Source organism: Bos taurus, chromosome 1 (genome assembly GCF_002263795.3).
Source record: "Bos taurus isolate L1 Dominette 01449 registration number 42190680 breed Hereford chromosome 1, ARS-UCD2.0, whole genome shotgun sequence".
NCBI classification, from domain to species: domain Eukaryota; kingdom Metazoa; phylum Chordata; class Mammalia; order Artiodactyla; family Bovidae; genus Bos; species Bos taurus.
The window spans coordinates 99135988-99162745 of NC_037328.1; the positions used below are offsets into that span (position 1 = coordinate 99135988).

At 39.2% G+C, this 26758-nt stretch overlaps 1 protein-coding gene across 1 annotated transcript in view; it reads right to left on the minus strand.

Annotated features, from left to right (window-relative positions):
- The window catches only part of EGFEM1 (EGF like and EMI domain containing 1), a 693443-nt gene that overhangs the window by 598865 nt on the left and 67820 nt on the right, over nucleotides 1-26758 (minus strand). Inside the window, exons 2-4 of the mRNA XM_059888727.1 lie at nucleotides 11460-11594; nucleotides 7986-8095; nucleotides 6351-6455 (exon numbers count right to left, since the gene is read on the minus strand). Coding sequence (XP_059744710.1) covers nucleotides 6351-6455; nucleotides 7986-8095; nucleotides 11460-11594 — 350 coding nt within the window. The remainder of the gene's footprint in view (nucleotides 1-6350; nucleotides 6456-7985; nucleotides 8096-11459; nucleotides 11595-26758) is intronic.

Sequence of the window (26758 nt, forward strand, 5' to 3'; positions counted from 1 at the left end):
AGGCTATTTTAGTAAAAAATCACTGTCAAAGCTTCTATTTTTAAATCAATGTCAGGGTAGTAAACCTTCTGTGTGGATTCCTAATAAGATGTCCCTTTATTATGCTCACAGGGAGATGTCAAACAGTTATTGCTTTGCTTTCCTCATAAACGGTCTAGCTGTCCCTTTCCTGTACTTGTCTCAATCCTTGTCAATACTGCCATATCCTTCTGTCAAGTTATGTAAAGCAGAATGCAATCGCCTTGACATGGACTTGCTAGAACCCTGCCGAGGGCTTAAGGCTCTAACTCAGTGCATCTTTATGTGGTGAACAAAATAACACTGAATTTTACACTGTCAGCTCATGTTAAGAATGCCTATCAATTTATCTCCATAATATAACCTGTGTTTCTTCTCAGACTATCTCCTAGTAATGCTCATTTAGGACTGCAGATTAATAGGCATGTTCAATTAATGATTTTGCATTTTTTCCCAATTAAATCTTCTTCCCCCACTAATTTTATAATTCAATTAAAATAAGCCATCAAGTTTTCTTAGCATGATTTGCTCTTTATAAACCCCCTGCCACTTTTTCCCCATTTTCATTGTTTCAGTAGGCCTACCGCTGAAATGAAGCTGTGGAGATAGAACATGTTTTCTAAACTTTCTAGATTAGATCACCAGGGCTGCTGTAACAAACTGAGCAGTTTAAACAACAGCAATGTATTGTCTCTCAGTTCTACAGGCTGGAAGCCTGAGATCAAAGTGTCAGCAGGGTTGCTTCCATTTGAGTGCTGGGTGGAGAAATCCTTTCCATGACTCTCTTCTAGCCTCTTGTGGTTGGCTAGCAATCCTTGGCATTCTTTGGATTATTAATGCCTCCCCCTGATTTCTGCCCTCATCTTCCCATGGCATTCTCTCTGTATGCATACCTGCATGTCCAAATTTCCCCTTTTAATCAGTATATATTGGATTAGGGGTCCACCTTACTTTCATACAATCACATCTTAACTAATTATACTTACAACAATCATTTTTCTATAAGGTCACATTATAAGTTACTGGGGATGAGAATTTCAACATACAAATTTAGGGTGACACAATTCAACCTGCACCACTTCTCAAATTAAAAATGCTCTTGGGGACAAGCCACTTAAAGGAGATTCTTTGTTCTGCTCTCCTATCTGCATAGAAGAGATATATCCTGCAAAGAGCTTACTGGGCTCCTTGATTGGAATCCACTGGTTGGCTGAAAATCATACCTATGACCGAACACCCGAAGTTTGCTCAGATTTCCTACAGAATGGGAAGCGAAGCAACCACAGGCACCTTTCCCCCTTCACTTAGTGCATTTCCCCTACAGATTTTCAGGCAATATACAATCAATAAAAAGAAGCAATGCATTAATTACCATATATTAACACATATATGTGGAATCTAGAAAAATAATACAGATGAACCTATTTCCAAGACAGGAACAGAGATGCAGAGGTAAGGAGCAGACATGTGGACACAGCGGGGGAAGGAAAGGGCAGGACAAATTGGGAGATTATGATCAATATATATACACTACCATCTGTAAAACAGATAGCCCCTGGAAACCTGCTATAAACCACAGGAAGCTCAGCCTAGTGCTCTGTGATGACCTAGAGGGGTGGGAATGTGGGGGTGGGTGGGAGGGAGGCCCAAGAAGGAAGGGATATACATATGCATACGGCTGATTCACTTCATATGCTTCAGTTGGGTACAAATATGGACAAATAAGAGTGTTCGCCTCATAGACTTGTTGTAAGGATTAATAATTTGATCCATACAAATAGTTTAGAACTGTGCTTGGTACACGGAAGGTGCACAGGAAAATTAGAGCTCATTATTTTACAAATGATGACAATGAGCTGTAGGGCTATAAAATGCCTTCTCCAAGATATTACAAATGGTCATTGGTAAGACCCAACCTCTAGCCCAGAACTTCTGAGGTTTTCCATGTCAACAGACAGCATTCCAGCAATATTCTATTTTTAAAGTGCCTAAACATCACACTTGAAAAAAATGAGAGGTCTGGGGACTAAAGGACTAAAGGAAGTTTTATGAAAAGATTTGAAAACACCAAGTACAACTTATTCTTAAAGAGGAACAGAACAATAATATGAAATTTGTCCTAGAAGATAGAATATTTCCCAGATATATTAAAAACAGAGCAAGCTCAAGGGATAATAATAATAATACAAGTAGCTCTCTTGGCTTCAAGAAGGGATGTACATGGGACATGGCAAAAACAGTTTTTCTTATGTCCAGGGCAGCAGTTCCTTAGCTTTTCTTTGTCCAGTCAAACTAGCTTTTCCAGAACCTCATACAGAGGTGGTTACTGATTCTTCAAGGACTTTGCCTTCCCTAAAACCAATCCCTGAGCAGGCAGGCCTTTAGGCAGAGTTTCTTGAATATACAACCCTACTGTTTGGTACTTTATTCCTATATTTCCAAGCATCACCTTTAGCAACCCTCTCTTGTTTTCTTTAGGACAGAACTATCCTCTGACATAGCATTCGTGAGCTATATTAGAATCACTGATTTCCTACCACACAGGATACCACATTTGTTTTGGAATCTGCAGCACTTAGCACACAGACTAGGCGTGAGATATTAATATCTACTGACTAACTGAAAGACTGGCTAGAAGAATGAATGAACGAATATATAAATGAAAGAAATAAGAAGATCTCTGAGCCTTAGCATCTCACTATTAGGCACATTATAGTTTAACTTGACCTCTGACCAGGGAAAAGGAAAATGGAATAAGTGATGAGGAATAAAAGGAGTGACTCTGTGTGTGATATTAATCAGTTAATGAAGCTCCAAGTTGTTTTGCCTGGATCCATAGAATTAAAAAAGAGAAAATTTAACCACTAGCTATCTAGCTTGATTTGCATGTGTTCAAATCTTCAAAGTATTCCCTTTGATTCCTTTAATCAATAGCTATTTTAGAAAGCTCTTCATTACTTCTTAATTGTCCAAATTCATTTTCTTCATTTTTCCTTATTAGAGGCAGATTTTTCAAATGAGTTAAGTAGATCAGCAATTTTAGAATCATTATCAACTTCAAGCATTTCTCTCAGTTATTAGCATGTCCCTTCTCTCTCTGGACTAGATTCTTTTCTCCATTTTTAAAAGGCCCATCTGGCTCATTTTAATTGACTTATTTTTCCCATACATATCAAATAAAGTCAACTTTATCCTATACTGAGAGCAATCCATGTTTACAATAACTCTGATCCTAGATATTTTATCAGACATCTCACTTTAGATGAAGATGCAAGTGATTCTCCATTATGTTACCATGTCAAAAAATAAGTAAATAACTAGCGCTCATCTAGGTTTTAATCCATCTCAATCAAATAAGCTTATAAAGTCATTGCCATGGCCCACAAAACATTTCACAAATAATTTAAATGAATATTTCGATCCTTAAGTACATTATAAAAAAAAAAAAACACATATTCATTGAACCCAACAATTCCACTACTGGGAATCTGTTTCACAGAATTAAAAGCATCATACTATTGCAGCACTGATGTCGTGTCAAAAAGCGGGAAACAAAATGAATGCTCATCAATACATGGGTGGTTGAAATTTTAAGGCATATCAATACCATGGAATGTTATGCAGCTGTTTGTATATATTTCCATATATGCAGGAAATATAGAAAAGAGTATTAAGAAGATTATTACTAGGGAGGAGAGAGAATACTGGATGAGAAGAGCAAAGAAGAAAAAGTAATTAAGAAAAAAAGGGGGGGTATTTATGATAAAACCATTATATGAGAGATGATCTCATCTATGTAAAATTCCATATGTTATACGAATATGATTAAATATACATAAAAGGATAACCACATGATTTTCTGAGGGCAATAGGACTATAGATTTTTGCTTTCTTATACTGTATAAACTGCTAATTTTTAATAATTAAAACATTTTAAATTTAAATTATTTTTATCATTTGAATCACTGTTTATATAATTTGAAAAACATCAAATTAATTTTAATTTTGATATATATATAATATATCTAGAGAGAGAGAGAGTAATGCCTATCAGACCAAGGTTTATATACTCATAATTCATAACTCAAATCCAGCCACTGGATAAGAGATTGGCTTCAAGCAGTACTTCCAAACTAAAATCCACCTGATTGAGAGAATATATACATATATCTTATCAATTCTATTCTTTTTAAAACAATCTTTTCTAATTTTCATTTTTAATCTATTCTCAAGACTCATCTAATATATTAACTGTATTCTTAACTGTATTCTCCACTTGTCTCACCAAATATTTGATTTCCTAGAAAGTCTTCAAAATTCCTCCATCAAACTCCTAAATTTCTACACTTTATGATATCTCATTTTGCTGGATGAAATGTGAAATCATGTAGCAGATTCCTGAACTGCTACTTCAGGATATACATCCCTTGGGGTTCATCAATTTTTCTTTTTACATTCAACAGTTCTACAGTGAGAGATGAAACACTGTCAAAATCCATAGGTAAACACACTTGGACAACAGTACTTAAAAAAGCAATGCACCTGTGGCGGATTCATTTCGATATTTGGCAAAACTAATACAATATTGTAAAGTTTAAAAATAAAATTAAATTAAACAAAAAATAAAAGAAAATAAATTAAAAAAATTTTTAAAAAAGAGCAATGCAGAATCCTAAATGGTATTTTGTGTGGTCCACCTTTCCTCATGACTTCTGAAATTTTCTGTATAAAAACAAACTTGTGAAAATATATACTTATTCTGCATGTGTTTAAAATCATCCAGTACTTTCACCAACTCCAAACTAAAGAATACAATATCTAGCTACTTGAATTTCAAAAAGCATTTTAATTACTTTGGTAAATAAAAGTTGTTAAGAAATTGGAATAATCAAAATATTCAAGTACTAATGTAGAAAAATATAGAATAAATTAATCCAGGTATAATTTTGAGGCTATTATCATTACCATATGTCTCTTTGATTACCTTTCTCCTCAGGGACTTGATGTTTTGCAAAATCTACTCTACCAAAACAAATGAATCAATAAAGTAATAATTGATTCTTAAAAATTTTAATGAATCAATGACATGTGTAATTGCCCATCACAGATAATGATCAAGATGAGGAAACCAGTGTGGTACAGATAGTTCAAGCAATGTATTTAGGGGCAAATAATTTGGTCTCATGGAACAATGTATAGCTTCGGTTACCATCTTAAAATTAATAGAAACAACTGAAGACACTCTCCAGAGCTCAGACCTCTGTTTTGAAATCAGTGTTCCATAGTCAAAGAATAAATTGGGATAGAAAATCAGCTTTATTTTAATTCACAATTTTTAAAAAAGGAAACAACCTAGGGAAGAATATCAAGATTAATTTACAAGAAGAATAGCTTTGAGGTGCCCAGGAAAAAATGTGAGCCTGAACCTTATGCCAAGGGCAGAGGAGACAAATGAATATGAGTGATGAGCTCTCAGCAACCTTCCAACTTCACTGACAAAGATTCAAGTAATGGATAAGAGAAGGCAAACGTATTAGCAGAAGACAATATTTTTGTTCACTTTTTATACCTATTTCTTTAACTTCTATGTGATAGGTTTTGTTTTGTTTTCCCTGCCTTGAAAAGATAAATGCAGATGGATTCACATCCTCCAGAGACTAGAATCAGATGATCAAGTCAAAACAAATCCTTCTGAAAGCACCCACTCTCATAGCAGATGCAGTAAAAGACACATCATTGGCCATTTTGAGAATTTCCTGCCCAAGAAACATCTTAAACACACATGTCCAAAACTGACAGTTGTTAAGCTCCAACCTTGAAAACTAGGTTACCAAGTTTTGACACATTGAGAATCATGCAAGTGTCAAGCTTTTTGTGCTTTTTTTGACAAAACACAAAGGATAGAAAAGGAGTAAATATCACATCATGCTAAATTTGTCTTAATCCTCACTTTATTCATTCACAAATCACATAAATCTCACAGAATACTGTACCAGCATTTTCAAACCATGGCTCCATTAAAGATTTAACATCTGAAGTCAGAAAGAGGTTTTCTTATTAAGCTGCCATTTCCTTTACAAAATAGACTATTTTGTACTTACTGCTACCCTTTGAACTCTTATAGTGAATAATTAAAACTAAACTGCAGAGCATAATTTTCAATGCTGAGTACACTGTAGGTTGTAGGTTTTTGCTTAGTGGCTGATTTCAAATGCTCACCAATCCCCAGAGGGATAACCCTGCCATTAGTTTGAATCGACAAAATTGGCTGGCCCCTAAAAGCAAGGCAGACAGCTCCAAATCATAATAAAATGGTCTTGTTCGCAACTCACCATATTGACAGTGGGGTCCCTGAAAACCCTCTGAACACTGGCACCGCTGGACTTCACCCTCTGAGCATCTCTTCCCATGGACACAAGTCTCCACTGCAGAGACAGCTAAAAGAAAGGTAGACAAGAAGGCCGGAGAGAACAGAGTATAGGGAAGGAAAGAAAATCCTCAGTGTACGCATCAAGTTGCTAATATAGACACCATCTAGAAATTTCTACCAGCTCCTCTAGCCTCTCCACCGAAAACAGTTTTTTCATTACCAATTAAGGCCATTGCCTCCTAAAGCCTTGTAGAACTCCATATGTGGTAACATCTGTATCACTTTGAAGCTCGTAGAAATGCCCCACCCTAGACCTACTGAATCAGAATCCATACCTTAACAAGGTACTAGCTGATTTGTATTCAGATTCAAGTTTGAGTAGCAATGGTCTTTATGGGAAACAAGTTTTTTAAAGAGTGGATATATGTATATGTATAACTGATTCACTTTGCTGTACACCTGAAATGAACACAGCATTGTAAATCAACTCCACTCCAATAAAAACTAAAGGAAAAAATAAAAAAGAGTAGCACTAGTCTAAAGGAACTCCATGAAGATGGCTATGCAACCCAAGCAAATCTAAAACACAAGCAAGAAATACAAATACTTACCAGAGGCAAAGGACTGTGCTAGGTGCCACACAAGATAAAGAATTCATCTCACAGTCATTAATTTCCAGGAGTCTATAATATAGGTGAGATGACATGTGGGCAGATATATTTACTGAGCTTAAGCCACTCATCTTCAGTGTCCTAGCACCGCATGCAAATGCAATGACCCCCGGTGTACTCCTCAACCCTAAGCCTGCTTAATATGGGAAGCCTGAGGCAACTTCACCAAAATCATTCAAGAACAGTAAGCATGGTGGGGAAGGGAGCAGGATGCCGACAAACTCCCAAAGGTGCAGGATAACAGGAGAGATGAATGGTTGTGCTGTGGTCTGCATTGATTGCAACACACTGAAGCATTTTAAGTGACTTGGCAATAACTATAAACACATAGGTAACGGAGTCGCTAAACGGATTCGTTTCTCTGGTGTGAATGAACTATATAATGCTGCTAGTTCTGCTGCTCAAGGGCTGTCAGATAGACACCAAAGGTCCTAGAATACCCTCACCAGAGGTTTGTGAAAGGACTGCATACCTCATCTTAAAAAGTAAACTGCCTCCCTAGTTCTGCAATTAATCATGAGAAGCACAAGTCAAGAAATCCCATTTAGATTTCCCTCCGGACTTTTGAATCAGCCATGGATTACAAATTTGATGATATGAGAAAGGGGCAAACAGCAAAGGGAGACAGAAGCTTACTAGGTGTAACCTGTCTGGCTTTAAATAAACTGCCTTTTACATAAAGAGACAGAATATAAAGCATCAGTTCTGTGGGTCCTAAGTTCTCATCTATCGTTAGCAACGCTTAACAGAAAGGCTTTCTGCACATTTCTGCCATGTGAGCATCTTCAGTCCAAAGAGATGCTCTGAATCTGTGGTGAGTCTAAAGATGCCTAAAGCTTGACAGGCATGATATGATTGAAGCCCAAAACAGAGTGAGACCATTACTTCTAGTGACAGAGAGTTAGACAGGAAGAATTATAACTTACAGCATAGACAGCCAGGTTCATTGTCCCACCGGCTCCAACCAGGGCAGCACTTGTAGACTGTCTGCTGCTCCAGGCTGTATGCCTGTCTGTAGATGGTGTAGTATCGGGTCCTAAGGAATAAGAATGAGATTGATCCTATTTTCCTCTTAAGGTAATGCTTCGTCTTAAAGCCAGAGCTGTCATCTTAAACCCACTATCAAATCCTCCCTGCAACCCAAATCCTGACATTTATACACACACACACATTTTATATATATATATACATATAAAATTTGTATGCATTGTACATATGCACACACACACACACACCTCATTAAATACATAACCAAGATTTAATGTAGATACAGGTTACTGAAAATTAATAGGGACTGCAAGTCCTGTAGTATAAACTACCCTAAGGGTCACTGAAGCTATCAAAAATGGAACCCATGATTATGAAGAGAATAATGAAATCTAGAAGGATAATAAGTCACATGATTTCAATTTGACAGTGAAGGCCCCTCATCATGGGTCCCATGATAGTGTGCATTCTCATCAGTGGTGACATCATCCACAAGCAGGGAACAATTGGTTCTTGGGTAGGAGGGGCGAGAAAAATCTTAGTAATACAATGGTCTGTGGTCCTACACATGAGCAGAGAACAGGAACAGAAAGAAGCATATCTGTGATATTGAACCTTCATGGGGAAGGCGGACAATTACTAAAATAAAAAGAAAAAGTTTACAAAGTCTCCTGGGGGGAGGGCAACAAGGAACAAAAGATTGAACAATGAATAAAATAATGAACAAAACACTACACTATTTCTGCTGACCTCTTAATAGACCATAATACCATAATTGGTGATGGACAGGGAGGCCTGGCGTGCTACAGTCCATGGGGTTGCAATGAGTCGGTCATGACTGAGCAACTGAACTGAACTGAATCACAATCTCACTAACCCAGATAACTTCCTTCCTATCAAATTGATGTCTTATTTATTCTTTATCCCCAAAGTACTATATTGTCTTACCTCTCCTCATATCCCCAGCCCAAATCACCTTCCTGTGCCTGTGTGCTCATTTGCTTCACTCATGTCTGACTCTGCAATCCCATAGGCTGTACCTCACCAGGCTTCTCTGTCCATGGAATTTTCCTGGGAGGAATACTAGAGTGGGTTGCCACGCCGTCCTTCAGGGGATCGTCCCAACCCAGGGATTGAACCCGTGTCTCCTGCATTTTAGGTGGATTCTTTGCCACTGAGCCACTAGGGAAACCCAATCCCCTTCATATTCAAAGCCAATTTCAAGTTTCACTTCCTCCAATTTCTCTTTTTGCATCATGTCAATGTACAGTGTTCTTTCTCCTCTCTTGAAAATAGGATTTAATGTCATTTTTATAACACTTGACTATTCACCATCTTGAAGAGAGAATAGAAAGAAAGAAAGTGACATCGCTTAGTCATGTCCGGTTGTGATCCCACAGACTGTAACCTATCAGGCTCCTCTGACCATGGGATTTTCCAGGCAAGAATTCTGGGGTGCGTTGCCATTCCCTTCTTCAGGGGATCTTCCTAACCCAGGGATCGAACCTGGGTCTCCTGCATTGCAGGCAGACGCTTTACTTTACTTTCTTTCTTTCTTTCTTTTTATGACACTTGATTATTCACCATCTTGAAGTGTCCCCTAATATTTTTGGAGGTACATCTCTCTAATAGGGATATAAGTATACCTTTGTTTACTTACATACAAACAAAAGGGATATAAGTTTGGCATGCCACAACTCCAAACTCAGGTTCATAAATACTTGCTGAATAAAGGAAAGCATAAAACTATTAAGCTCTTGAAAATAAACATAAAACATGTTTTATTTATTCATGTTTGCTTTCCCAAATCTGAATGTCTATGTAGTAGTGGACTTGCTTTGGTTTGGACTAATGTCAACAAGAGTTAAATCTCATGGTAGTGAAAAAAAAGTGAAAGTTTTAGTCACTCAGCCCTGTCTGACTCCTTTTGACCTGAAGAACTTTAGCCTGCCAGGCTCCTCTGTCCATGGAATACTACAGGCAAGAATACTGGCACTGTTAGCCATTCCCTTCTTCAGAGGATCTTCCCCAACCCAGGGATCAAACCTGGGTCTCCTGCATTGCAGGCAGATTCTTTACCATCTGAGCCCCTAGGGAAGATAAACTTCATGGAAGGGATGCCAAATAGCTAATCGAAAAGTCATTTTCAAAATCAGGACTTGAATATCTACTGTGTACCAAGCATCGTATCACATGTGTTAAATACATTTTTAGTTAATCCTTGTAATATCCATGTATAGTATTATTTTTCTAACTTTACAGACTAAGGAATAGAAAAAGTAGAAACTTTTTCAGTGTCACATAGCTAGTAAAAGCCAGAAGTTTTTTCTGATTTAAATTAATTTAAAGGTCCTGAGTAAAGACCAAAAAAAAAAAAAACAACACCCCACTATTCACACACACAATGTATATGGGAAAGTGAAAGTGAAGTCACTCAGTCGTGTCCGACTCTTTGTGACCTCATGGACTGTAGCCTACCAGGCTCCTCTGTCCGTGGGGTTTTCCAGGCAAGAGTTCTGGAGTGGTTTGCCATTTCCTTCTCCAGGGGATCTTCCCATCCCAGGGATCGAACCCAGGCCTCCCACATTGTAGGCAGACACTTTACCGTCTGAGCCACCAGGGAAAATCTCATAAATGATTTAGTCTTATTAAACCTAGTCTTATATTAATTACCAGTGTTCTGCCATTTCTATACAGTGGCAAATGCCCTTATTTACACATGCCATCAATTTTCCTTAAGTAATACTAGTGATATTAATACTAGTAATAATAAATTCATTAAAGTTACATTTTTTAACTTTGTTTCCTGAATTCAGACAAAATTGATTCATTTACATAAAACTTGAACACCTTAGCAACTATTTAAGAAATGCTTAGATATTTTATAAATCTATTTTAAAAAGTCCCTATGAAGTCTTCACGCATAGGAAAAACACACACTGGCTTTTTCTGTCCTTTCCCAGGCAGCTGAGTTAATCCTAATTCAAAGACCATAATGAAGTTAAAGAAGTTCTAGGTTTCAAAGTGTTACAAGAGAACCAGGGGCAGGTCAGATGGTAGTTCAGAATCATAGATGCCTTGGATCCAAGTTACACTAAATTTAGCAAACTAACACAATATTTCTTGTTTCTCTCGGCCTTCTGATCCACAGCTTTCAGTGTCTATCCCGTTAAAAAGTAAAATTAATGGCATCTAACCCAAATACCTCACATAGAAATGAGGCTTGAACTAAAGTAATAATATATTCTGTTTCTGAAGGAAAATATATAACTTTAAAGTTCCTCATGGGCATATCTTATTTTTGTTTACTTATATGATTATTTTCTAAAATTTATTGGATGAAATCTTCAGATGCAGTTTAGGCTTTGGCTTTGATTTTTAGAAACAAAGTCAAGATAGTGGAACACCTTTACCTTCTTTCGTAACCCACACACCACTGCGGGCTGGTGCAGCCCTGTTTCCAGATCTTGATGGTGTGCGTGAACGCTTGGACACATGGCCGACGAAGTCCCACGACAGTCAACTGCTCTTCTTCGCAAACATTTGGCCTTGGAAAAAAAAGAATAGTAATGCAATAAAAATAGATTACATCTTTATGTTTTATTCATGAATCATTTGTTCCTTCATTTTCCACAAAAAGCTTGTGGTGACTTACATAAAGTGAGAAAGAAAAATACAGGCAAAGTAGGAAAAAAAAAAAAAAAAACAGACCCAAGGAAAAGAAAAATCAGAATAGATTTTAAAAAACAAGGAGAAATTTAGAAGACAAATGTGAATGTCCTAAGTTCCCATGTACTTGAGAAAACTGAGCTGAAAATTAAGTTCTAAGCTCTTTGGTAGCCAAAATGTATAAAGAAACACAAGTCCAGGATTCTCAATATCCATGAAGAAAAAAGACAGGCTGATTCAACAAAAGGAGTTAATTTTTTCCTGGAAATTATTCCTGAGCACTATTTTCCATCGACATGCTTAGTTAATTCAGTTTCACCCATAATATTGGGTTGGCCAAAAAGTTAGGTTTTACTGTAAGATGGTAAGGGAAAAACCCGAGCGACCCTTTTGGCAACCCAATACTTCTTTAAACGCAAATACTTTTGAACTAGCACAATTATATCAACATTTCCTTATAGAAAGCTTATACAAACATACAGGATTTTAGACATATTGTCTTTAATTTTTAAATGTCCGGGGATAGATAAAACTCAGGGCTTCCTAAGTGGCACTAGTGGTAAAGGACCCACCTGCCAATGCAGGAGACATAAGAGAAGCGGGTTCAATCCCTGAGTCAGGAAGATCCCTTGGAGGAGGGCATGGCAACCCACTCCAGTATTCCTGCCTGGAGAATCCCATGGACAGAGGAGCCTGGTGGGCTACAGTCCATGGGTCACAAAGAGTCAGACATGACTGAAGTGACTCAGCACAGCACACAGATAACACTCATCACCTAGAGTGCCAGAATTAAATTCTTTTGTAATTTGACGTTTACTCCTTGGAAGGAAAGTTATGACCAACCTAGATAGCATATTCAAAAGCAGAGACATTACTTTGCCAACAAAGGTTCGTCTAGTCAAGGCTATGGTTTTTCCTGTGGTCATGTATGGATGTGAGAGTTGGACTGTGAAGAAGGCTGAGCACCGAAGAATTGATGCTTTTGAACTGTGGTGTTGGAGAAGACTCTTGAGAGTCCCTTGGACTGCAAGGAGATCCAACCAGTCCATTCTGAAGGAGATCAGCCCTGGGATTTCTTTGGAAGGAATTATGCTCAAGCTGAAACTCCAGTACTTTGGCCACCTCATGCAAAGAGTTGACTCATTGGAAAAGAGTCTGATGCTGGGACGGATTGGGGGCAGGAGGAGAAGGGGACGCCAGAGGATGAGATGGCTGGATGGCATCACTGACTCGATGGACGTGAGTCTGAGTGAACTCCGGGAGTTGGTGATGGACAGGGAGGCCTGGTGTGCTGTGATTCATGGGGTTGCAAAGAGTCTGACACGACGGAGCGACTGATCTGATCTGATCACTTAGTGATGAATGATTTACTGCTGCTGCTAAGTTGCTTCAGTCGTGTCCAACACTGTGTGACCCCAGAGATGGCAGCCTACCAGGCTCTTCTGTCCCTGGGATTCTCCAGGCAAGAACACTGGAGTGGGTTGCCATTTCCTTCTCCAATGCATGAGAGTGAAAAGTGAAAATGAAGTCGCTCAGTCGTGTCCAACTCTTCTCGATCCCATGGACTGCAGCCCACCAGGCTCCTCCGTCCATGGGATTTTCCAAGCAAGAGTACTGGAGTGGGGTGCCATTGCCTTCTCTGGAATGATTTACTAGTCCATACCAATTGTTTGGCTTTTGAAAACAATACTAATTATAACAGTCATCTGACCAAACACTCAGACTTCTCCTGCATTCAAAGTCACCTGTATGCCATACACGAACCTCCCTAGGGTCAGGCGTTGGTGTTCTTTTTTATGAGTCGTGAAACTCATAGTCTAGCCAACTCTCCATACTCATAATCTGCTGAAAATAGAAATGGCTCCTGATTCAGGACTCTAGTCTGTCTCTAAACAGATCTGTGAACCTGTCTAGTGATAACACTGATAACAACACCTAATATACTGCCTGCACTAAAATCAGTTACCTCACCCTCCACAGCTGCAGTCCCTTTTTGTGATCACTTCATTTCAGGGCACTGACTAAATCTCACCTTCTGGTTTCACTTACAGTCCAATTCTCACCTCCAGATATACTTTTGAAAGGTGATTTTGGGGACTGTTAACATTACCTAAATGAAATAAAATTTGTGTTGAATGTTATTTATGAGTTTGTATAGCACATTTTAGTGCTTTAGGTAAATACTGTAATAAAACAATAAATGTAAAAACGACACATAAGTGAGGCATCCATAAAATCCTCAAGAATTGGGCAGTGGGCCTAAAGAAAACCTTAGCTTTTAAAAATGCCATACTGTGGCTTCCTTGGTGGCTCAATGGTAAAGAATCTGTCTGCCAATGCAGGAGACATGCGTTCAATCCCTTGTCCAGGAAGATCCCATATACTGTGGTGCAACTAAGCCCAGGCACCACAACTATTAAGCCCATGCTCTAGGGCCTGGGAATTGCAACTATTGAGCCCATGTGCTGCAGTTCCTGAAGCCCCAGTGCCTTAGAGCACGTGCTCCAAAACAAGAGAAGTCACCCAATGAGAAGTCCACCCACCACTAGAGTGTAGCCCTCGCTTGCCGCACCTACAGAACAAAGCCTGCACACCAAGGAACACCCAGAACAATCAGAAATAAGTAAAGAAATAAATAATTAATAATTGAATGTCATATTAGATTGTCCTATATCTTTACCTTCACATGGACTTAACATGTTTGGGGGAAGCAGACTAGCCCTGTTAGAATGAGTTCACCAAACATTTACTTTATCTGTCCATAATTTGAATTTTTACATCCCATATAGTCTTGACCTCTATTTTATAACCTATTTTTTAAATCTATTATTCCATTCATCCAGCCACCCACCCTAGTCATTCATCCATTCAACAAATACTGCAACCTACATGTGCCAGAAACATTGCTCCACCCCAACCTCCACCCTCCCACCACCCAGCTTGCACCCACTATCACCAAGGATTTGAGTGTAAGTAGTTTCTTTGGAAAGTGAAGAAAACACCAGTGAGGAAGTGATGAAATGAGACAAGGAAAGAGAGTTAGCCAAGAAAAAAGATATATTATCAAGCCAGGCAACACTAGCTGAGAGCTCCCCAAAGTCAGAAGGAGCCTGGGTATTCATACACCAATTCCTATGAGTGCTTGGTTGAGAGCTACATCTTCTCCAGCATTTCAGGCAGAAGCCCGGGTAGGCAGAGTCTGCTTCCAGTAGCCAAAGTCTTCAGATACAGAAATGCAAATACTGGCAGTTGGAAGCGTGGCAGGTGTGCAGTGATAAAGGAGAGGGACAAGGGTGCTTTGCGGACACTTTCAGCTGCAGGTGGTATGAGTGAAAGTCCACGGTCCCTTTGCCCTGACCATCTAAGTAGAAAGGAGAGTAAATAAAAACACTTAAAAAATACAAAAGGTAGACTGCTAAGATGGAAACAATCAGGGGACTGAAAAAGAGAAGGGAATTCTTACTAAGATTCATTGATTAGGAAAGGCCTCACTGAAGAGGTGACATTGTGACCTGAAAGGGTGAAGAGACACCAGGACAACCAGGGGATGCCATTCAGGCAGAAAGAAGGAGAATGAACTGAGGCTCTAAACAGGGGAAACGCTTGGCCTCCAGAGATCTGAAAGGAGGCCAAATTGATTCAATTGATGAGATGTTCTGAAGGGCAAACGGGGCCTTTCAGGCTGAGGGATTCTGATTTTATTCTCAGGGCATTGTAAGCCACAGAGAGTTTTTAGAATTTTGATTTTTGGTCTTTTTTTTTTTTTTTTTTTACTACAGACAGGATCTAGAGATGGATCTGTGATTCTCTCTGACACCCAGGTCCCCTCCTTGATAATGACTTAGGTTATATCTGCTCTTGGGCATTACAAATAACAAGTCAGCCCAATCCAGCAATTGACCCACAAGTCCCAGTAATCTACCAAACACTCCTTAAGGTTTTCCTAATTCCTACAAAGAAGTCCCCAAGGAAACTCTGTACCTTAAGAAGACCCAAACCTAGCACACCAGTGAATAAGAAAAGGCACAGCACAAACTTTATGCATCACAAGGAAAATGTATTAGTCTAAAGTTTCTAGAAAATTATATGTAATTCAGGTTGTCACCAAATAATCTAACATCATAAGAAACATCAATGTGACTTCAGAACTTCACATTATATATAGTTTCACATGTCACAGCTAGCAAGCAACTTTCCTTTGGTTGAGATGAAATTTTATGTTAGGTTAACTCATAGTACAGAATGTTTGGTAAAGCAATATCATCCTTGACGCCCCTAAAGAAGTGGTTAAATAAAATCAGTCACTTGGGACTTTCCTGGTGGAGCAGTGGATAAGAATCCTCCTGCCGGACAGGGGACATGGGTTCGATCCCTGGTCTGGGAAGATTTCACATGCCATGGGGCAACTAAGCCCAAAAGTCACAACTTCTAAGCCTGTGTGCTGCAAGTACTGAAGCCCAAAAGCATAGAGTCTGCGGTCTGCAGCCAAAGAAGCCACCTCCATGAGAAGCCCTTGCACAGCAACAATAAACTGCCCTCTGCTGCTGCTGCTGCTGCTGCTAAGTCGCTTCAGTCGTGTCTGACTTTGTGTGACCCCATAGACGGCAGCCCACCAGGCTCCCATGTCCCTGGGATTCTCCAGGCAAGAACACTGGAGTAGGTTGCCATTGCCTTCTCCAATCCATTAAAGTGAAAAGTGAAAGTGAAGTCGCTCAGTCGTGTCCAACTCTTAGCGACCCCATGGACTGCAGCTTACCAGGCTCCTCCATCCATGGGATTTTCCAGGCGAGAGTACTGGAGTTGGGTGCTATTGCCTCACTAGCTGCAATTAGAGAAAGTCCTCACAGCAACAAAGATCTCCTAATGCAACAAAATAAATAAACAAATAATTTTTTTTAAAAAACCAGTCACTTGGTTATTCTGCAGGTGTTGAGTATATTTCAATTTTTTAAAATTATGTGCCTTTCTTAAGGACAAAAGTCTTTATGACTAACAGAATAGAAGCTAACAGTATAGAAGCCTGAACAATGAACAAATACAGAAAGTTGTTTGTCCCTAGACATGCTACCAGATGTAACCACTGCTAGTAAAATGATAGATTCATATCCAATTCTTTCTGGGTGCACACAAACATACTTTTGTATAAATGGAATCATAATCTACTATTTTTTAAATTATGTAAAAAATATCTTTTAACTTAGCAAATAAAATGGTATGAATATTTTTCCTTTTTGAAATTTGTAGCATTAATTTAACCTTTTTTTTTCTAGAGTATGAACTTAGAATAATATAGGAGAATTAATTCAGCCAACATCCTATTGATATACAGTTATTTCTAAGTTTATGACTATAAACAACTCTGATGTCAGTTGCCCTATAGAAACAACTGAATTACAGATTAATCTTTTTCTTATATCTCCCTATGTAATATTTGTTTTTCTCTGAGTTGTTTCAGTTCAGGATTTTTTTAGCCTCTCCTGTGTTTTCAGTTCAGTTCAGTCACTCAGTCATGTCCGACTCTTTGCAACCCCATGGACTGCAGAACTCCAGGCTTCCCTGTCCATCATTAACTCCCAGAGCTTACTCAAATTCATATTCACTGGATCGGTGATGCCATACAACCATCTCATCCTCTGTCTTCCCCTTCTCCTCCTGCCTTCAATCTTTCCCAGCATCAGGGTCTTTTCCAATGAGTCAATTCTTTGCATCAGGTGGCCAAAGTACTAGAGTTTCAGTTTCAGCATCAGTCCTTCCAATGAATATTCAGGACTGATTTCCTTTAAGATTGACTAGTTGGATCTCCTTGCATTCCAAGGGACTCTCAAGAGTCTTCTCCAACACCACAGTTCAAAAGCATCAATTCTTTGGCGCTCAGCTTTCCTTATAGTCCAATTCTCTTTCTCAAATAGCAGTTATCAGTGCTTGACTACATTTTAAGCATGAAGCACTAGAAGCTGATTGGGAGTTCTGTGTGATAGAAAGGGCTTACAATTCATGAGCTCACTGTTAGGTGATTAGGGGTGAACCTAATGGATGTTCCTGTATGGAAATCTGATTTTTAGGGCCATTCCATTCTTCAGAAAAGTAGCCCCAATTTCCTGCCCATGGAAGCAGACAGCCTATGGCTGCTGCTTCAGGACCAGAGAGCAGAAGGGAACCCCCATCTTTAGGTAGTATCAGTCTGCGCCCCTACTGAACCTTCCCTGGTTTGTCTTCTTCACTAGAGAGAATCCAACCTCTCCCTTTCTCTCTCTCTCTCCTGAGTGGGAATAAAGCATGGTATTTATTCAGCTCTACAGTTTGGAGAAAGGAACCTGGGAATTCCACCAGGTCCGCCAGACTGAATTTACATTCAGTCTTTCAAACAACTCTCTGCTTCCATCCCCACACATTGCCCGCTGTGCACTGCTTACCTCCGCTCTAAATGCTTAATGCTGAACCTTTCTGGGATTCCATGTGAAAGGAGCAACAACCTGTCAGAATGGCATAAAGATTACATCAAAGTAAAAATATCTGCACTACAGGTCCAGAAAGAAATGTTTCCTGAACTTCTATCTGAATAAAGCTGAGATACACCTGAATCACCTGCCCCAAGCACCCCTCTCAACCTCCTCACCACCACTCCAGAGAAGTATCCAGTCGGGAGGTCAACTGATCTTGGGCAGTGGGACATTTCAAAGTCAATCTGTGTAAACAAACTTCATCAGAACCTTCCATTCTTTGAAGCCCTGCTGCGGCTGCTAAGTCGCTTCAGTCGTGTCCGACTCTGTGCAACCCCACAGACAGCAGCCCACCAGGACAGGCTCCTCTGTCCCTGGGATTCTCCAGGCAAGAATACTGGAGTGGGTTGCCATTTCCTTCTCTGTTTGAAGCCCTAAACCACCTTAATAAGTTAGTAGGTAAATCCTTACTAGTATGTATCCCAAGTTGTTCAGGGAGCTACTCCCTATAGCGTACTCTTGCATACAGGAGTAATGAATTTTTCTCCTGCTAATCTTCTAGGAGATTAATGTTCAAAGCTCCGATGATAAAGGAAAAGGTTTTCCTCCCAACAGTTTTGCAACAAGGATTGAATGGTTAGAAATCCTTGGTTCCTTTGGGTTCTGCAGTTGAACTCTTCGGAGCAAAAGTGACAAGAGCTTCTCATCTTTTTAGAAAGGAATTTTCCAAAATTTAGATTTACAGGAGAAAATGTTTGGTTAGGATTACTCTTGTTCTTTTGCTTCCCTGATGGCTCAGCTGGTAAAGAATCCACCTGCAGTGCAGAAGATGCAAAAGATGCAGGTACAATCCCTGGGTTGGGAAGATCCCCTGGAGAAGGAAATGGCAACCCACTCCAGTATTCTTGCCTGGGAAACCCCATGGACAGAGGAGCCTGGAGAGCTACAGTCCATGGGGTGACAACAGAGTCAGAATAAATTGAAGTGATTTAGCATGCACACATGCACGTCTCAAAGTGTTGCTTGTCCTAGAAGGACAGTCATAACAAAGAACACAGATAAAGGTTCCATAAGCCTGTGTGAGCCACCCTCGTAGACTGGTGAGTTTGCAGTTCTCACTGGACCAGTATCTGCTTGGACAAATTTGCTGCGGGTCACCGATAAAACCAGGTAAGTCTTTCCTTCTGTCTCAATTTTGTGTCCTAAGAGGTTGACTTGGAACCAAAGAGAGAACTGAGACAGGAGGTACACTAGCAAAACTTCCTGCCAATCACTGCTGACTCTCAGGGAGGTTGTCTAAGCCTAAATCCTAAAGGGTCTCAATTCATAAGGCCCCTTCTCACCTCCTTCCCAATGCCTTCATAGCACTAAGACTTCCCATCTCTGTATCACCATCTGGCATCATAGAGTTGAAGGTCTGTGATTAGACGTGCCTCACTTCTGTGGGAGGACTGGGACTAAACATTCTTAGCACCAGTGGCACTTGGTTTCCTTCATTTCCTCTGGTTGAGAGTTATTTTGAATTATAGAGGATGCATCTCCTGTGCCCTCTTCAAAGACACCTATTGTGTGCATATATGCATGTGCCTAAATAACCTCAGATATGCAGATGACATCACCCTTATGACAGAAAGTGAAGAGGAACTTTTTAGTTCCTTGAGTTTCTTGAGGAAAGTGAAAGAGGAGAGTGCAAAAGTTGGCTTAAAACTCAACATTCAGAAAACGAAGATCATGGCATCTGGTCCCATCACTTCACGGCAAATAGATGGGGAAACAGTGGAAACAGTGTCAGACTTTATCTTTTTGGGCTCCAAAATCACTGCAGATGGTGACTGTAGCCATAAAATTAAAAGATGCTTACTCCTTGGAAAGAAAGTTATGACCAACCCAGATAGCATATTAAAAAGCAGAGACATTACTTTGCCAACAAAGGTCCATCTAGTTAAGGCTATGGTTTTTCCGGTGCTCATGTATGGATGTAAGAGTTGGACTGTGAAGAAAGCTGAGCACCGAAGAATTGATGCTTTTGAACTGTGGTGTTGGAGAAGACTCTTGAGAGTCCCTTGGACTGTAAGGAGAGCCAACCAGTCCATCTTAAAGGAGATCAGTCCTGGGTGTTCATTGGAAGGACTGATGTTGAAGCTGAAACTCCAATACTTTGGCAACCTCATGCAAAGAGTTGACTCATTGGAAAAGACCCTGATGCTGGGAGGGATTCGGGGCAGAAGGATAAGGGGATTACAGAGGATGAGATGGCTGGATGGCATCACTGACTCGATGGACATGAATATGAGTGAACTCTGGGAGTTGGTGATGGGCAGGAAGGCCTGGCATGCTGCGATTCATGGGGTCACAAAGAGTCAGACACGACTGAGCGACTGAACTGAACTGAACTGAAGCCACAAAAGAGCTTATTGCTTGGGGTCACATTTGGGATGGGTATACCTATGTAGATCCTATCGTCAATAGCCAGATGATGGACTTTTTCTGAAAACCTTTTATATTTTAATAATTTTTAGAGGGTTTTCTTTCTAAGCAAATGTCCTATTACTACCTATAGAAGATGAATGGAAAGAACACAAAAGGTATCAGAGCTAGTCTAAAATGCCCCTCTAAACAAAATTAAAGGGCAGAAGTCATTCAAACTAATTTTGGCCCCTTTCCCCCACCTCCTCAGGGATTCTTAAGAACTCAAGAAATCCCAAAAGCAACAGTCTGAAGCTGAAAGTGGGAGGAAAGGGGGCCAATTGGAAACAGACTAGTTATTTTATCCACTCAGAAGAATCTGGAAACACCACACGACTTCTTAATATCTCTTCAATCATTTGTCCAAATTCTAGTCTATAACCTACGTGAGATTATATTGTATATCAAGGCAAAAAAAAAAATCTTAAAAATCTTCTCTTTAAATATTGGTGGAAAGATTCTGCTCTCATATTGAGGAGTTAACAATTGGTCCCATCTGCCAGAAATGTAATTAGAATAAAACATAAAGTGGGTCAAAGACAAGAACCCAACTCTTGTCTAAATTAGTGCATTTTGCATGACTGTTCTATGCCTGACTCACAGCTAAAATTTTAGAATGAAAGTCATAAGATCTCTATTTGCATCTGTTTGTATAGTTATGCTTGTTTTATGTTATGTACAGGTGATATTATCCCACCTCTGGGTGATATTATCAACATATAAAATCCCTCAAAAGAGTTCTGTTATAACTGACTTGGCAAAAAATAAGCTCTATTATAAGTAAAATATTTCTAAACCTCCCAGAAGTATAAAGATTATCCCAAATATTTGTCAAATTCAAATCCAAAAGCAATTTGGATAAATCTTTGGTAAATAAGATTGGTATAATATTATTATCAGTTTAATGAAAATGAGTTTGTCTTCTGAGTTATCAGCATTAACTATAATATAAGCATGAATTTTATCTTACCACATTTACTGGTCAAGTAACCTAATATTATATCTACTAGGAGAGGCTTCCCAGTGGCACTAATGGTAAAGAACCTGCCTAAAGAAAGTCTTCTGTATTAGTTAGTTCAGGCTGTCATAACAAGATTCCACAAACTGGGTATTTTAAAAGACAGACATTTATTTTGTTGCAGTTTTGGAGGCTAGAAATCCAAGATGAAGGTCCCATCAAGGTTAGTTTCTCGTAAAAACCCTCATCCTTTCTTAGACAGCTGCTTTATTCCAATGTCCTTACACAGACTTTCCTCTGTATACACAGAGAGACTTTGGTGTCTCTTCTTGTAAGGACACTACTTCTATCAGATTAGGGCCCTGCCCTTATAACCTAGGGGCTTCCCCAGCTCAGATGGTAAAGAATCTGCCTGCAATGCTGGAAACCCCTGGATCGAGAGGATCGCCTGGAGTAGGGAATGGCAATCCACTCCAGCATTCTTGTCTGGAGAATTCCATGGACAAAGGAGCCTGGCTGGCCACAGTCCATGGGGTTGCAAAAAGTCAGACGCAACTGAGCTGCTAACACACTACACTTACAACCTCATTTAACCTGGGTAACTTCTCTAAAATCCTGTCTTCAAATACACTCACATTGGGAGTTAGAATTTCAACATGTGAATTTGAGGGAGGGAAGGTGCATAACAGTTACTAATACAGTCTACAACAGTTACAAGTAATGAAAATAAAGTTTAATAAAAAATATGAATAGAAATAATAGAGAAATAGAAAACAACTTTCTATGAAAAGTATGCAAGGAACGTAAGACACATTATTGTGAAAAGAAAAAGGAGAGTAATATTGTCCTAAAAGTAAGATGACCAGTTGTGCCACAATCAGAAAGAAGAAAAGAACAGGACAAAAATCTGAATGGTACAGAAAGCTGTACAAGGTTTGTAGAAAAGGAATCTTATGTTGAATGGTCAAATCTGCCTACAGTTGAATGGGTTTATTTATACTTTTCTAATATGAGATTTATTACTAACAGTACCTGAATGCAAAACTAGAGCTTGGTTTTCCCTCTCTAATGAAACCAGACTTTAATTTTTGCATTGGGCTACTGGTCTGCTCTTAATAAGGAACTGTACAACATTTTTCTTGATCCTTTAAGTACCCTTTTTCACCTTGAAAACAAAGATTCTGTGTCTTTTCAGAATAATTTCCTATGTTGTCCTCATTGTATTCCTGACTGCTTAAAAGAACCAAGTCTTTTCACTATCGAAAGAGCTAAGCTTTATCTTATAATCATGTAACTTCCTATCATTATTTTTACAATCTTTCTTTGTCACTTTGTTGAATAGGTTAAGTATTGCTAAACAGTGCCCTATGATCCTATTATCAATCAAGTGTTCAAACCTTTTGACATTTTTTAATTTGGATATTTTACATTCTTAAAGTCAACTCCTAAATAATATCTTGATCTTGAACTGACTTTGAAATGTCCCAAAGGGACCCAGACAATATCAAAAGATTTGCTCTTCACCTTGTAAAAAGAGAGATGTTAAAAATTAATTAGGTATGTTGAATTGCATAATAAGTATTGTCAAATAAGAAGAGATGCTTAACCTTCCTTAGGTTATATTTGTATGAGTAAATAGTATTAATATAAGTATTCAGAAACTGCATGAATTTTCTAGAGATTTATCAGTGCCCTCACTGCTCATGGTATGTCCTGGTAATATTTAGCCTGATATTAGAAAACAATAGTAAATGTTATCAATCTCCAGTTTTTATTTTGAAATATTGTGTGTCGAGGAAACAACCAAATTTCTCTGCCAACTGCATTACTTTTATAATGAATTCTCAACAGATCTTTTTAACCTCAGCTATTTTAAATCCTTTTCAGACACAGATAGTTATTGTTTTACTTTGATGCTTTCCTGAAAGCACTTGCAATCAGCTACAGGCTAGGGTGTTTAACAAAAGGAATTTTCTTAAAGACTCATGAAGAGGACTATGCCAGGTACCCTGGGATATAGGCTTTAATTGTTTTGCTTAAATAACTATGAGATCATACCACTGAACTAAGTCACACTTTCTAGAACTCTAGTGGAAAAGTTTACAGGTTCATAAAACTGCTAATCCAACATCAAGCACAAGAATTACATAGGACTAAATGAATTCAGCAATACATGAACTGTGAACTTCCAGATGGTCAAGCTGGTTTTAGAAAAGGTAGAGGAACCAGAGATCAAATTGTCAACATCTGCTGGATCATTGAAAAAGCAAGAGAGTTTCAGGAAAACATCTATTTCTGCTTTATTGACTATGTCAAAGCCTTTGACTCTGTGGATCACAATAAACTGTGGAAAATTTTGAAAGAGAAGGGAATACCGGACCACCTGACCTGCCTCTTAAGAAATCTGTATGCAGGTCAGGGAACAACAGTTAGAACTGGACATGGAACAACAGACTGGTTCCACATAGGAAAAGGAGTACGTCAAGGCTGTATATTGTCACCCTGCTTATTTAACTTCTATGCAGAGTACATCATGAGAAAAGCTGGGCAGGAAGAAGCACAAGCTGGAATCAAGATTGCCAGGAGAAACGTCAATAACCTCAGATATGTAGATGACACCACCCTTATGGCAGAAAATGAAGAGAAACTAAAAAGCCTCTTGGGGAAAGTGAAAGAGGAGAGTGAAAAAGTTGGCTTAAAGATCAACATTCTGAAAACTAAGATCATGGCATCTGGTCCCATCACTTCATGGGAAATAGAAGTGGGGAAACACTGGAAACAGTGACAGACTTTATTTTGGGGGGCTCCAAAATCACTGCAGATGGTGATTGCAGCCATGAAATTAAAATACACTTACTCTTTGGAAGGAAAGTTATGACCAAACTAGATAGCATATTAAAAAGCAGGGACATTACTTTGCCAACTTTGTCCATCTAGTCAAGGCTATGGTTTTTCCAGTGGTCATGTATGGATGTGAGAGTTGGACTATAAAGAAAGCTGAGCGCTGAAGAATTGATGCTTTTGAACTGCGGTGCTGGAGAAGACTCTTGAGAGTCTCTTGGACTGCAAGGAGATCCAACCAGTCCATTCTAAAGGAGATCAGTCCTGGGCTGGGTGTTCATTGAAAGGACTGATGCTAAAGCTGAAACTCCAGTACTCTGGCTACCTCATGTGAAGAGCTGACTCATTTGGAAAGACCCTGATACTGGGAAAGATTGAGGGCAGGAGGAGAAGAGGACGGCAGAGGGTGAGATGGTTGGATGGCATCACTGACTCAATGGACATGAGTTTGGGTAAACTCTGGGAGTTGGTGATGGACAGGGAGGCCTGGCATGCTGCAATTCATGGGGTTACAAAGAGTCGGACATGATTGACAGACTGAAATGAACTGAACTGAATTGAAATGAAATGAACTCAGAAAGGATGATTATGGCTTTTGTTTGGAATATTTCTTCTGGATTTAAAGAACATCCTTCTCTTTTCTCTTAAGCCATCTATACCTTACAAATTTATAAATTATACTTTTGTAAACTGAAATGAAACATTTATCTTTTTCTCTCTCTGATCCTTCCAGACTTTAGAAAATCTCATTAGGTATTCTTAGTTTCATGGCAATATAGTTACTTGCACAAATTTGATAAGAATCTGTCCTCCTTGTAACAAAACATAATTGGAAACATGGGTTATAAAATCAAGGCTTTGACTAGAATTTCACATTTTAAAATGATTCATAGAATCACATATGTCCAGACAGTTTGCATTAATAAGTCTGACTTTATGGAACCAAAGCTTGAAAGCCCTGTTGGAAAAACTGGCCTGTCACCTGGCTTAGAGTATTCCCAGACATACAGGTAAATCAGGATGTTCACTTCCTCACAGGCCTTGAAATTAGGGGGACCTTGAGAATAGATGAATTTACTCATGTATATAATGTAAATGAAGTCTAGTGACAAGTTTCTGTCTTGGTTTCCCAGCCTTGAGAGACTTTTAAAGGCCAATGTGAGATTCCTTATGAAAGTGCCAGCAAAATAAATTCTAAAAAGGTCTATGTGGTAAATTACCATTCTTGGAGCACTTATGTAATTAACCTGGCCAAATGTAATAAGACCAGACTCATTTTGTAACCAAGTCTAATCTTACTTTTATTTCTGATTGAGATTATTATAGAGAAAAATGTTATGTTTCAGTGGAAAACTATAACCCACCCTTGTTGGTTTGTCAGGGGACATTCAACTTTAAGGGATCCAATATGTTGCATTTTCCTTTGTGTGCCATTTCTCAAGGATTCTCTGTTCCTTATCAGTTCCTGGAATACAGGAACGAGCAGAGCTGCATGCAGTTCTCAGGACTGAGATATGGGAAAGAGCACCCACTTGGATTCCTTTCAGTGACTCCCTTCAGTGACTCTCTTCAGTGACCTTGTATGTATTCAGTTCAGTCGCTCAGTCGTGTCCGACTCTTTGCAACTCCATGAATCGCAGCACGCCAGGCCTCCCTGTCCATCACCAACTCCCAGAGTTCACTTAAACTCATGTCCATTGAGTCAGTGATGCCATCCAGCCATCTCATCCTCTGTTGTCCCCTTCTCCTCCTGCCCTCAATCCCTTCCAGCATCAGGGTCTTTTCCAATGAGTCAACTCTTCGCATGAGGTTGCCAAAGTATTGGAGTTTCAGCTTTAGCATCAGTCCTTCCAATGAACATCCAGGACTAATCTCCTTTAGAATGGACTGGTTGGATCTCCTTGCAGTCTCAAGAGTCTTCTCCAACACCACAGTTCAAAAGCATCAATTCTTCGGCGCTCAGCCTTCTTCACAGTGCAACTCTCACATCCATACATGACCACAGGAAAAACCATAGCCTTGACTAGATGAACCTTTGTTGGCAAAGTAATGTCTCTGCTTTTGAACATGCTATCTAGGTTGGTCATAACTTTCCTTCCAAGGAGTAAGCGTCTTTTAATTTCATGGCTGCAATCACCATCTGCAGTGATTCTGGAGCCAAAAAATATAAAGTCTGACACTGTTTCCACTGTTTTCCCATCTATTTCCCATGAAGTGATGGGACCAGATGCCATGATCTTAGTTTTCCGAATGTTGAGCTTTAAGCCAACTTTTTCACTCTCCTCTTTCACTTTCCTCAAGAGGCTTTTTAGTCCTCTTCACTTTCTGCCATAAGGGT